The following is a 13810-nucleotide window of genomic DNA, read 5'->3' as shown; positions in this document are numbered from 1 at the left end:
GCTATTGCGACAAGTTCAAGACTGACAAACATCGTCGGGATAGACAAAGCAAGTCTGCGAGGTTGACAAACATCGTCGGGATAGTACCTTTAGAGAAGGAGATTGGGTTTATTTGAAGATCATGAAGCAAATTCGGGAAAGTTCCCTCCAAACTAGCTCTGAAGAAGAAAGGCCCATTCAAGATTATCAAGAAGCTTAGTGATTTAATCTTCAAGATGGAGTTAACGAGGATGCATCTGCTGTTTCATTTGAGCAACCTTGTAGAGCATCGTGGGCTAGAGCTGAGCGCTCCGGCGGATGAGGATGAATCCAAGTTGGTAGATGACGGAGGATTACAAGAAGTCCTAGTACCGGAGCAAGTTGTTTTGCGCCAGTATAAGCGAGGCTCTCGTTGAAAGCAACTCCAATATCTCCTAAAGTTCAAGGGCTACCCAATCAAGCACGCAGTTTGGTTTGATGAGGATTAGTTTACGGATGAGTCTCGCCCGTTGTTGAGAGCTTATCAAGAGGCTCTGCAGTTGAGGACAACGTGCAATGCAAGTAGGGGATGTGACACACCTACGAGTATGCAGGGCACAGCCAGACATAAGATAGCAACCGATGGATAAAGTTGGACAACACAGAGGACATGTGGCATTGCCACGTGGCAATGATGATGTGGTGGTGATGACATGGCATTGATGACGTGGTGGTGATGACATGACAATCGGGCCGACAACAATACTATTGGCTGACTAGCAGCATTGGTGCATATATATATATATATATATATATATATATATATATATATATATGTATGTATGTATGTATGTATGTATGTATGTATGTATGTATGTATGTATGTGTGATTTGTGTGTGTGTGTGTGTGTGTGTGTGTGTGTGTGTATGTATATGTATATGTATATGTATGTATATGTATATGTATATATATGTATATGTATATGTATATATATATGTATATATATATATATATATATATATATATATGTGAATGAATGTGATGTGATGTGAATCGGGATGTGATTGAATGAGATGTGATGACATGTGAATCGGATAGTGATGTGAATGAATGGATGGATGGGATGTAATGTGAATAGACGTGATGTGAATGAATGAATGGATGGGATGTGATATGAATAGATGTGATGAGATGTGATGTGAATAGATGTGATGTGAATCAAATTGTTGTGAATGAATGGATGGATGGGATGTGATGTATATATATATGTATATATATGGGTAGCCAAATCGCCATATTCATTTGCTTTCCTCAGCATTGTACTTCATAGAGCGTTTCTCTATAAGCAAATTGCTAGCCGGGAGTGAATAGTAGGTCATAGGGTTGTGACTTGACGTTTTATTCATAGCCATATTTTGTACTTGAATTTCAGTACTTCTTCTTGTATATAATACAAAGCAATAGTTTAAGTGTGCTATCTGTGTGATTTCGCCGCACTCTTCTTTCTATATCTGGTAGCATAGTTGCAATGAAACACGTTTCATTCCATCTGAATGAAACGAAACGTTTCATTGGAATGAAACGCGTTTCTTTCATGCTGCCTGGGAAAATCTACGTTTTTCAGCGTTTTCTATCCAGAGAGTACGTTTTTCGAAATAAACGTCTACAGGCGACTGGGAAACTGATTGAAGCTCTTGCCTTGCACAAATCAGCTCGTACCAGGTCCTCCCGCACTTCTGAGGTTTCGTGCCCGCCAACTGTCCGGTTAGTTGTGTTGATTTGTGCTTTTTTTTTCTTCGATTTTATAAAAAAAACACAGATTTTGAAATTTGGGGGTTTTCATGCCAGGATGCCAATCCAGTCCTACTTTTGTGAAGATGCCTCGCACTAAGGATGCCATGTGGGTCCATGTCACTCCTGTGTCTAAATATGGTGGTTGAGGCACACAAAAGTGGAAATGCAATTTTTGCGGGGTTTGCTGAGGAGGGTCCATAATCCGTGTTAAGGTCCATTTCACAGGTTTAACCGTGGAAGGCATTGGTGCATGCAAACTTGTGCTTGCAAACATCAAAGCCGAGCTACAAGAATGGAAAAGACAGCAACTGGTAGGATGTGGTTGTGGGCCTGTGCTCGAGGATATTGGGGCTAGTGAGGATACATGTGAGGCATCAAAGAGAACACGGTTGGGTTCAGACGAAGATGCACAGAGCCAAGCAGGATTTGGGGGTGTTGGTAGTTCCACTCCCATTGCAACACGAACCCCTTTGCCCGCAGCACCCAAAGCCTCTCTAAAGAGAGCAAGCATTCAAGCAAGCATGCAAAAGTAGGCAATTAAAGATGCCACTAGAGAACTCACTAGGCTTTTTAGCGAATGTGCTTTGTCTTTTCACATTGTGCGCACACCCCAATGGAAAAAGGCCATGAGGGCAATTAGTCGCATTGGATGTGAGTGGGAGGGACCCTCTTATGAGACCTTGCGCACTAAAGAGCTCAGAAGAGAGCAACAAGCAGTGGAGGTGGAGATGGAGCCATTAAAAGCCACCTGGAGCAAGTATGGTTGCACATTGTTATGTGACGGGTGGTCAGATATACGCAAGAGGAATGTGTACAATATTTTGGTGTTCTCTTGCAAGGGCACTATGTTTTTGCGTGCCATTGATGCATCTATGCCTGGGATAGTGGTGACAGGAGCATTTATATGGTCACATCTCCGCGAGGCTATCATGGAGATGGGCCCACAAAACATAGTGCAAGTGGTTACTAATAATGCTAGCAATTGTGTCTCTATGAGACGGATGCTAGAGGATGAGTTCCCGCAGATAGTATGGACTCCATGTACATCCCATAGCCTAGACTTACTCATTTAAGATCTTGCCAAGATTAGGTGAATTGCCGACATCTTTGACACTGCGTGTAGCTTGGTGAAGTTTGTTACCAAGTGGCCCAAGGTCTTGGCAATGTTTCGTGCCAATAGTGACCTTGAGCTTTTGAAGCTCTCACAAACCAAGTTTGCATATATGTTCATTGTGGTTGAGAGGGTAGTGAGAGTCCGACAGGGACTCATGCGCACAATGGTTAGTCGATAGTGGATGAGCTGGGAGGACCATGAGCGCCCGAAGGCAGTTGCTTTTGCATGCAGAGTGATGCAAGAAGATTGGTGGAAGGAGCAGAGGCTTTATTGAGTGCTCTTCAACCGATCTATAGTGTTCTTCGCATCACTGACATGGAGGGCAGCACTCTTGGACTCTTGTACGAGTTCATGGACCGGATTGGAGAGGCTCTTAATCGATGCACTCTCGTGACAGATGAGAGGTACTGAACTTCCAACTAGTTGCCTTCTTGTTGACACTTGTAAGTTGTATCGTATTACGATCTATCGTTGCTTGTAGGAGTGAGCTAATAGCTTTGATCATTCATGGCTAATTTTTAGGGTTGAGGACATTCGACGGGTTTGGAATGACCAATGGGATTGGTTCCATAGACCAATCCATGCGGTTGCCCACATATTGCACCCTCTCTGGTGTAGTGAGGCCGAGTATATTAATGAAGAGTTGGAAGATGGATGGCAAGATTACATTCAGAAATGGACAGGAGGGGACGTGGAGCTTATGAGACACTTGGAGGATGAGCAGCTAGTGTATCGGAATGCCAGCCACACATTTGGTAGACAGACTGCATGCATGCGAGAGAGAGAGAGAGAGCTTCAGCCAGTCCCATGGTGGGAGAAGTATGGGATCAGTAGCCCTTACTTGGTGAGTACAACTCTAAAAGACAAGTCTGTTATTTACATAATACATTGATCAATGATGATTATACTTAGACTTTAGTACCTTGTACTTACAAAGTTTTTGTATTTTAATGGCAGAAACGCCTCGCCATTCGAGTCCTCTCACAAGATTGCAGTTCGGGTCCTGCTGAGAGGAACTAGAGCACATGGGCCCTCTTCCATACAAAGAAGAGGAACAGGTTGTCTACTGCTCAGTTGGAGCTGTTGGTGTATTGCCATTGCAATCTCCGCCTAACTGAGCAGTCGGGCAATCCGATAGAGCCTCGTCAGGTCAATGTTAATAAAATCGACATTGAGAAGATGAAAGATGTCCCAGAGATTTCTCACGAGGAGTGTGACATATATGCCATGTTGCATGAGGAGTTGATGGCACCTGCTCATGGCACACGAGCATCTACAGTAGCATTATCATGAGGTGCTAGTACTAGTGCAACAGGTGAGACGAGTGCGACAGCTGAGCCAGCATCATCCTCTTCTGAGAGTGACATTGAGTCTACTGAGGAGACTACTGATGAGGACATTGAGGATGTCAAGGATTGAGTGCCCGGTTGGCAGTGCCCACACTCCATATTGAGGACTCTAGTCTTTGGGGCTATCAAGCTCCTCTAGTTTACTATTTGTCATCATTTATGCATGATTGTATCTTTCAGGCTTCAGCATGCTTTACTTTGTGTATGTCAGACTTCAGTTTACTTTTTTTGTATCAGCTCAGGATTCAAACTTTTTATGATCACTTTGAGTGCCATTATTGAGTAGTTGCCATTATTGATGATGAAATCCATATCTTGATTCTTGATGTTGCCAGTTTATTTATGCCAATTAGTCAGTGACTCAGTTGGGTGCCCACTGTAACTGGGTCATCCAGATTCTTTAGTTTTAGCTTGTAAACATGTTTTAATGTGTAAATGATGCGTGTTTAATATTGTTTTGCAGGGAAGGCAACATATTTTTAACATATTATAAACCTGTATATAAATTTTGAGGCCTGTACCCCCCCCTTTTTGTATGAAACGTTTTTGAAACTTCTGGAAAATGAATGAAACGTTTATGAAACACGTTTCATGAAACGCCTGGCAACTATGGATGCAAGTGTTATATGGATGTGTCACATGTGGAAGCTTACAGACAAGGATTGTATTTTGATTAACGGAATTCAGCACCTTCAATCTTCACGATGAATAGCACAATATGAAGAAGGGAAGAATGCAGAGAGTGAGAGAGAGAGAGAGATTACAGAGTATTGGGTCGCAAATGCACTTTGAAGGGCCCCCACCAGTTGCCTGGTGTATTTGCTTTTATTGCTGAATGTGTAGATTGACTGTATAGCTGTGAATCAGCCTGCTGACCCGAACCCTGGAAGGGGCTGCCTGCCCTGGCTGCCCCCTCCCCACGTGCTGGATAGCAACTTGCTGACGTTTTCCCTGACCATGACCTTCTGAAGGGCAGGGTTTTGCTTCAGCCCTGCTGGCTGCCTTGGATCGGATACCTCAGCCTTTCGTTTTGCTGAATCATGCCCACAGGTGAGTATGCATTCTGCACACACAAGAGGGGTTTGCAGATGAATCATCAAGGGGCTGGAGTACCTAAATATAGGGGTACGTGGGCTGCTTCTACGGGCTGACTGCATGAAGAGCAGGCCAACGAGAAAAAGGGGACGGAGAAATCATTAAATGATGTGTTTTCACTCTTGTGGCCTTACTACTGTTGGGTGCCTAGGCCTGGCTGCCCACTTGGGTCCCTAATGCGCCCTGGGCAAGCCACCAGGGTTGGAGTAGCCTTGGTTTTACCAAGGTTTACTGTGAGATCACGCTGCTCACAAACGGCATGTAGTGCATCCAAATATCTCTGCAACAATGCCCTTTTCTATCGATGGGTAAGACTGCAGAACTCAATTGTTCTTTGTGCTACATGAATTTCCCTGTTTTATCCTCTTGTAAGAGGCGAAGGTGCAGTTGTCATACTAGGTTTTTTAGGGCAAGGATCCCAAGGTGGTTTCGTGGTAGAGCGATGTGCACAGGGGGGAGGAGGCCTTGGCTGAAGTTTTCAACGCCGTGATGTGAGAGTAGGAAGGGGGTCTGATTTGAAAGAGTCAAGGGAGGAGATGCAGTGACTGAGGTCGTCTGGGTACACCAGATCTTTATGAAAGTGGACCTCTGTGTTATGGGTGATTGGTCTGTTATGAAACTGGGCGGGAAGACTGCCTGTGATGGATTAAGTAGGGTAAGTGTGGTCATCACCAAGCAGGGGGTGTGGGGTGGTGAAATCAATGATGTGTAGGCATAGTCACAAGGGACGGGGGACGGTGACGGGGGACGGGGACAGGGACAGGATGGGGGACGGCCATAAGTAGGGAACGGGGACGGGGGAGGGAACGGCACTCAGAAAATACTTTTAAAAAGAAAAGTTTTTCTACTCTACACTTATTCTACTTTGGAAGTACATCAAAATGAGCACAAATTTACATAAAATGGTAAGCTTTTGAGTCAAATTAACACCGGATGGTGGCCGATTGTGACCAGATAGCATGAGACGATTTTGGAGAAGGTTGGCACACTGCCAACCAGGCTACATGCATATGCGGTGAGTTATTATACACCTACTGCATATGGACTGTAAATTTTGGGTCCGTTGCGGCGCGCAGTTTCACACCAGCCTACTTGGGGGAAGGGGGCGTGAGCCCCTCTCTGCAGGGGGTCCGGGGGGGGGATGACTCCCCCCCGGCCCGAAGGGCCGTTTACGCTAAAGCCTAAACTCCATGCTTGTAGCCTTGTTCTTATATAGATATTAGATAGGCAAGAGAGAGGCAAGGGCAAGTGAGAGAGAGAGAGGCAAGGGCCAAGCCTCAAGGGCTAAGGCCCCAAGGCTCAAGCCTAAAGGCCAAACCTCAAGGCAAGAGAGAGGCAAGGCCCAAGGCCCAAGGCCCAACCCTCAAAGGCTCAAGGCCTCCCCAAACGGCCAAGCCAAACGGCTAGAAACGGCCCCGCAAACGGCTAGAAATGGGCAAAAGAAACCACAGAATGGCTCCCTGCCGTCCCCCCACAGGGCCGTCCCCCACAACCGTCCCCGTTCCTACTGCCGTCCCCTTCACCGTCCCTTGTGAGGGACGCCTCCAGGGGGACGTCCGTCCGTCCCCTACCGTCCCCTGTGACTATGTGTGTAGGGCTGAGGGTGGGGATCACATCAGATAATCTACTTTGCTGGAGCCTCTGTTGTGCAGAAGTCTTCTTGGAGAAGGAAGTTCCCTACCGTTGAAAGCTTTGTGATGTCAGCATAAAGATTGTACACACACACACACACACGCACACACACACACACACACATATATAAGAGAGAGAGAGAGAGAGATTAAGCGTCTACTAAAGACCTAAGATATGCTACGAGTGGATGACAGGCTGTGTGATAGTCACTTTGGAGTACTAGAGTTATGGCATAGTTATAGGGCCAGAACAAAAACATAGCTATCTCATTGGGATAATACAAAACTGTCCATGGAAACTCATCATGGAATACGAGGAACATAGAAACATGAGAGGAGTGTCAGCCGCCAGTTACAGTGCATGGTATACCACTCTCCAAAATATCAAGCATGGGGCTAATGAGTATGGCCGAGAGGTCTCCCTCAACTACGTCAGGTGGAAAGGTGGTTGGTTTGTGGTGGTCTTGGATCTGGAGCTGATGAGGGGATCGTGGCCGGGGGCCAGGGGCGTTGGACATGTTGGAATGCAGTGACCCGGTCCGAGTTAACTCCTTTCGAGCGAGGTAGGTCTAGAGCAGTCCGAGGTGGGTCCACAAGATCCACTGTATGGATGGTTGGCTGGCGAGGGAGGGGTCGGGGTGGCTGGGGCCGAAGCTCTCTCAAGAAAGTGTCCTTGTGTCTACAGGCGTCGAGAGAGAGAGAGAGAGAGAGAGAGAGAGAGAGAGAGAGAGAGCATCTATTAAAGACCCAATGGGCCTATGAGACCAAAGTGATACAATAATGTCCATGCAAAATATCTCATCATGGAACAGAAAATAAAATACAGTAGAACAAATTAGAAAAAATAAAATTCAATAGATAAATAAAAATAAATAAATAAATAACTAGAGAGAGAGAGAGAGAGATGAGGTGGGGGCATATGTCACCTTACAGGAAACATGGCATCAATCTTGGAGGTGGATGACAATATGGGACACACATTCATTCAGGTCTAGTTTTTCTTTTTTGGGGACATGCTGTTTTAATATATAAATTTGGCATAAACGACTGCCTGCATTTTGCAAAATTTTAAACTTTATATGTTACCTTATTTGCGACAGTTTGAGCCAGCTCCAAGGAGGGGGGAACCAGACGTGACAAGGAGGACACCCGATTACTTCTTGTAGCGAATTTATTTTGCACATAATTGATTCACCTTCTGCAAGTTCTCTGCTGGGCTCTGTAGCCGGTGCAAGATACCGTATGGGGTAGTGAGCCAAATGTTTTACAGTTCATGAGTGATATATAGCTCGAATTGGGGTGTGTTGAGCAGCTTCGGTGTATTGAGAGTGAAGTGAGAAGGTGAGAAGATAGGTGGCCTTAATCAGGATAGTAACATTAAGTTGTGTTGGGAGGCACTTTATCTTGCCTTAAATCTCAATCAGAGGCATGGATTTAATTATGGTCAAACATTTTAGTTTGGTTTCAATTCCTTGTATACCTGACGGCATCATGTCAATTGGGCAACGCAAGGGGGACCTTTCTACAATATTGTTTTGTGTGGAATGGAAGGTCCTTCATTGTTTTTTGATGACTAACAGGTGCACTTAGGACACTTGAAGCCAAGACAATGTCCTTCCATCTATTTGCTTGGATGAAGTCTTAAAACCTGGCACATAGTTCAAATGGGCTGTGAAGAAGCGTGGGTCATGTAGAGTGGAGAATCTTCGACATGGTTGATATTTTTTGATTTTTTTATTCGGCAAAAAATCATAGATTTTAGAGACTTCAAATAATTTTAGGTTTTGTTTCACTTGAGACCCTTGTAATGCAAAGTTCCAGATCTCTCTATAAGTGTATATGAACTCCTGCTGCTTCCTCTTGCCCTTTATTAGACCAGTGTGCTTCTCAATGTAAGGAAATAAAGATTCAAGTGGGAAGGTTTTTTTTCTCAAATCAGCCATTGTGCAGAAATGATGTCCATATTTATTTTTGGAGTGCTGTAATATTATCACTGTTCATGTGCAGAGCAAGTTTTTGTCACATATTGGAATCTTCTCCCAAACCAAATTATTATTCAGGCATTTTCTATATTTTCTATATTTACACTGGTGAATCAGAGTTGGAGTGTTATTTTCCCTGGTGTTCGACATTAAATACTTGGATATGGTCTAAGTTTTATGTTGTAGCAGCAGAGGCTTTTCTCTAGAAATAACAGGGGTGCCTTTTAATGGTGCTTGTAGGGTATTACTACCCCCTATCACGTGCCGCTGAAGTAAAACTTGCTGCGCCAACTTTTTTTTTTCATATACATATGTATATGTATATGTATATGTGTATATATATATATATATATATATATGTATATATATATATATATGTGTATATATATATATATATATATATATATGTGTGTATATATATATATATATATATATATATCTCACACACACACACACACACACACATCAAAAAGCACGCGCTTGATCAATTTGCAAATCAAACATGGACATGGTTACCAAGAGGTACATGGATAAGGTGTATATGCAAGACACGCAAACTTTGTAGGGTTTCTTGCTTCCATGAGTAGGTTGGCTTTGATATTGAGTGTGAAACTCCCTCCATAAGATCACATGATACACAAGCTAAACACAAAGGTTATAACGCATAGAAGATTCCAATTGGAATCTTCCTCAAGCCAAGGTGTGTAAGGTTATGTTCCCCACAAGCCAACCAAAGCTCGTCTTAAAGGACCCTTGACAAGACCACCTTTGAACTTCCATGTTCATGGTAGGAGTAGGAATTCTCTGGTCCAGGCATAGAGACCAACTATCAAGTATGAGTCAACACAATAACCGATAAGTCACATATATAGCGACAACTATTGCTATAAATAACCATCCAATCATAAATAGCTAGTAACCATGGATTATCAATATAATAATGAACCCTAGCCACTTGTAACTTGTTTGCAGTCTTTTCCTTGATCTCAAGCTTCCCAATCCTACCTAGATTAGGGCCTAGGGTCTAATCTTGAGAATTAGTGTTAGGTACATAACATGTTAGAAGATGACTTTGAGAGAGAAGGCACTCATACAAGAGGATAGATAGCAATGAGTACACCATGGTTGACGGATACTCCACCAAGGCCTTGAAAACACTTATCCTATATGAACCTTGGAATGGTACGAAGCCCTATGTGGCTTATTTATGTGTCTTTGGTTTTCTTGCTTATGCTCTTGTACCTGAGCGACAACGCAATAAGTTGAATGAGGAGGTAGCAAAATGTATTTTTGTGGAGTATAGCTCGAAAATCAAAGAGTATCCTTTTTTCCATTTGGTCACAAAGTGGATTTTGGTAAGTAGAGATGTCTTTGGTGAGAACTTAGTCCATTCCATGCTTTTATGCAAAAAAACATCAAAATGTATATTCACAAGGCATCTTTGATATTTACTCCTACCTTCGAATAATGCTTGGCACAATGATACGTAAAGCAAATGAATGCTCATAAAGGTGTTGCAAGTCAATCCATACTGGTAAAAGTTAGCTTGAATTTCAGTCCATAGATCAGTCTATTTATGAGGTAATTTTGGATGATGTAGTGGATGAGGAAAGGGTAGCCATATAGGCATCCAAAAGTATGCCGAAATGATTAGTGCAAACATTACATGACATCAAATTAGCTACTCTTTTACCTAGGACGTGCATGTTTTTATCATGCATCTTATTCTGTTGTGGATTGTGTTCTCATTGCTAGTATATGCAATGAAGAGGAACATGTTTTCTTTGAGGAAGCATAGAAAAATGATCATTGTATGCAGGCCATGTTGGATAGATACGACTTAATCCTAAAAAATAATACTTGGTATTTAGCAGATTTGCCTTATGGTAAAAAGGTCATTGGTACAAAGAGGGTTTATAAGCTTAATCCTAAATCTCAATTGAGAGTACCCTCTATTTAAAGAGGAGTAAAGATTAAGTTTTTTCCATCATTTTATATGTTGATATCATGAGAAGATTTCAGTCTTCAAGGTTGAATTATGTGTCATTTGAGATGATAGATTTTGGCTTGTTGCATTATTATTTGGGCGTACAATTTAAGTAGCGTGCTGAACATATTGTGATGTTGTAGTCAAAGTATATACAGAAGCTGCTTATATGATTCGTTCTTAAAGATTGTAAGCTTGTTGCTACACTAGTAGAGACGTGTGCTAGGCTTAGTCTCTAGGATACTTACACAGTTTATAGATTGTAAGCTTGTTGCTGTGCACTAGTAGAGACGGGTGCTAGGCTTAGTCTCTAGGATGCAGATAAATAATTTGTGATGCATCACTTTATTAGCAAGTTATTGGATGTCTCATCTATTTATGTAATATAAGGCAAAACATTCAGTTTGGGGTCTCCCAATTGAGTAGGATTATGCACAATCTTGGAAGTAAGCATTGGTAGGTTGCCAAACGAGTATTCAGATACTTACATAGGACGCTTAGTCCATTGGCTTATTCTATGCTACAGGGAATGATGTTCAACTGCATGCTTTCAGTGGGGTGGGATGTTATGACACATGAGTGGCTTTTGCTTTCACGTTGGTGATTTATGTATATCATGGCTCATTAACAAGAAGTAACCTGTTGATAGTGTCCTTTTTGAGCTGTGAAGCTCAGTATAAAGCAGGTTTTTCAGTGATTTTGGAGACTCATACATCTTTTGGTAGATCTTGGTGTTGGAGAGTAGTCCCCTATCTCCATTTTCACTGATAGCTAGAGTGCATTAGCCCTGTGTTTCATGCTCGCACAAATCACATTTGGGTGCATTATCATTATGTTAGGGAGGGCTCATTGTAAGAGAGATTAGCCTAGCTTATGTCTCTACATACGACAATGTGGTAGATATGTTCACGAAGGCTCTCTCACGAGAGAAGTTTGAAGCTTTTAGCAAAGCTGTAGGCTTATTACCAGTTAGGGATTGATTAGGCATAGGTTTCTCGTACATGTTCACATCAATACTATGGGGGATTTGTAGCTAGTTATATGGTAAAGATGTGGGGACATAGACTAATAATAGGTAGAGGTACTTTTTTCATCTTTAGGAGTTTTTTTTTTCCCGAGCATATGTACACTCTTATGAGTGTGTGTAAGTGACCTACTTCATTCATTTTCATCAATCTACTTTGAGTGTTGTACTTCCATTTATCTCTTCTTGCTTGCTACATCTATGTGCATGTTGCTACTTTGATCTTCACTCCAATAATATATTTATGCATTTTGTATATATAGATAAATATATCTATACATATAGATAAATATACCCGCATATATAGATATATATTTGTGCAATTGTACATACATATTTAAATATACATATGCATTTTATATATTTGTAGATAAATATACATGTACATATAGATATATATTTGTGCATTTGTACATACATATTTAGATATACATATGCATTTGATATAGATATGTATAGCATATGCACTCTCTCTCTCTCTCTCTCTCTCTCTCTCCACACACACACACACACATAGAGATAGATAAAGATGCATGCATGCATGCATGCATGTATATATATATATATATATATATATATATATATATATATATATATATATACATTGTGGATAGATTATAAAGAATGATTAGAGATATTGAACAATTGAATGACATTTATAGTGAAATATTCAATGTGCACACGTTCATGGTTATGATTTAGCATCTTTAGAATACATTATCAAAGCATATTCAACAATTCAATAGAGGGTTTTCGTTTATTCTAATAACTACATTCATTCTATTATTCTTTGGTTATTTCACCTTGCTTCAGCACTACTACTTTGATGATACGTTATGATACACCCTTTTGTGAGGTGACTTTGGCTACACTGAAGGAAGTATCTTACTTCTAGTTAGAAAGCTTCCACTTTCAGAGAATTTACATGTGGCTCTTTTAAGGGCAGAAAGGATTACAAAGATGTAACTCTCGTGTTGCATTGTGGATTTTTCATTTCTTGAGTACAATAGTATAGAAAATGAGAAACAGCGGAAGGGGCATTTAAGAAAGATTTCAGGTAATCATCAGTGTGGATCAAGGTTCCCTTTTATGATTTCATTGACAAGAATCATAAGTCTGGATTGATTCGAGTGACAAGAATCATAATTTTGGATTGATTCCAGAGACAAGAATCACAAGTATGGATCATATGTAATCATAAATATGGATCAAGGTTATTGATCGATACTTAGATGGATCAAGATTCCCTTTCATGCAAGCCGCCATTACAATGAACAGCTTGAATGTGTTCGACCTTGTGCTGCAACCATTTACCATTGCTATCCATATGATAGAAAAAACACTACGTGCTATGTAATTCATTTGGGTAATCATGATCATTCTTCCTCTAGAGGAGGGGGGTTATGTGGCTCAAGATATTGTTATGCAGTTGTTAGAGAATTCAATGGATGGCTTTGAGGTGGTTTTACTTGGAACTACAAAGGTGATGGAGACTTTATTCCTCTAGTAGAGAGAAGAATTTAAACTCAACCATTACTACAGTAGTACTAGTGGCTTGTGTATTTGTAGAAAAATTTAATATTTATCTTTACTTGCTTTGTGTTGTGGTTTCAACGTTGAATGGCTAGAAAAGAACGTATTGGTGGGACTTGAGGCTTTGTCTGAAGCATTATTAATGTAGGTATCCATGCTTTCAAAGGGTGCTTTTTTGTGGCCAGTTGGGATGATGAGGGACAATCCCATGTATTTAAAATGAGAAGAATGGGACAATCCCATGTATTTAAAATGAGAAGAATGGGACCTAGATTTGGTGTGGAGCTAGTAAATAGAATGAGACTAGATGGGAAATTTGGGAAACAAATGGGTTCATGTTAA

The 13810-nt window shown here is 41.5% G+C and overlaps 2 protein-coding genes across 3 annotated transcripts in view; both read left to right on the top strand.

Moving 5' to 3' along the window:
* Window positions 1-8516, top strand: part of LOC147607782 (serine/threonine-protein phosphatase PP2A-2 catalytic subunit-like) — a 47648-nt gene extending 39132 nt beyond the window's left edge. Inside the window, exons 11-12 of one of the 2 annotated variants that reach the window (XM_086789610.1) lie at window positions 7876-7931; window positions 8043-8516. In XM_086789610.1, the coding sequence (XP_086645736.1) occupies window positions 7876-7931; window positions 8043-8108 (122 nt within the window). In that variant the 3' untranslated portion in view covers window positions 8109-8516. Of the gene's footprint in view, window positions 1-4838; window positions 6077-7875; window positions 7932-8042 lie in introns of those variants that run through there. The other variant, XM_086789611.1, reaches the window with a different exon arrangement.
* LOC147607783 (uncharacterized) lies at window positions 1003-4832 on the top strand. The gene is made up of 3 exons (XM_086789612.1): window positions 1003-3271; window positions 3390-3711; window positions 3825-4832. The coding sequence occupies exons 1-3, from the start codon at window positions 3093-3095 to the stop codon at window positions 3885-3887; spliced, it is 564 nt and encodes a 187-aa protein (XP_086645738.1). The 5' UTR covers window positions 1003-3092; the 3' UTR covers window positions 3888-4832.
* Window positions 8517-13810: the final 5294 nt, after the last annotated feature.

Source organism: Cibotium barometz, chromosome 54 (genome assembly GCF_041138505.1).
Source record: "Cibotium barometz isolate CiBa-2024 chromosome 54, ASM4113850v1, whole genome shotgun sequence".
NCBI classification, from domain to species: Eukaryota; Viridiplantae; Streptophyta; class Polypodiopsida; order Cyatheales; family Cibotiaceae; genus Cibotium; species Cibotium barometz.
The sequence above is the reverse complement of the archived record's forward strand: the minus strand, read 5'-3'. Positions and strand labels throughout refer to the sequence as shown.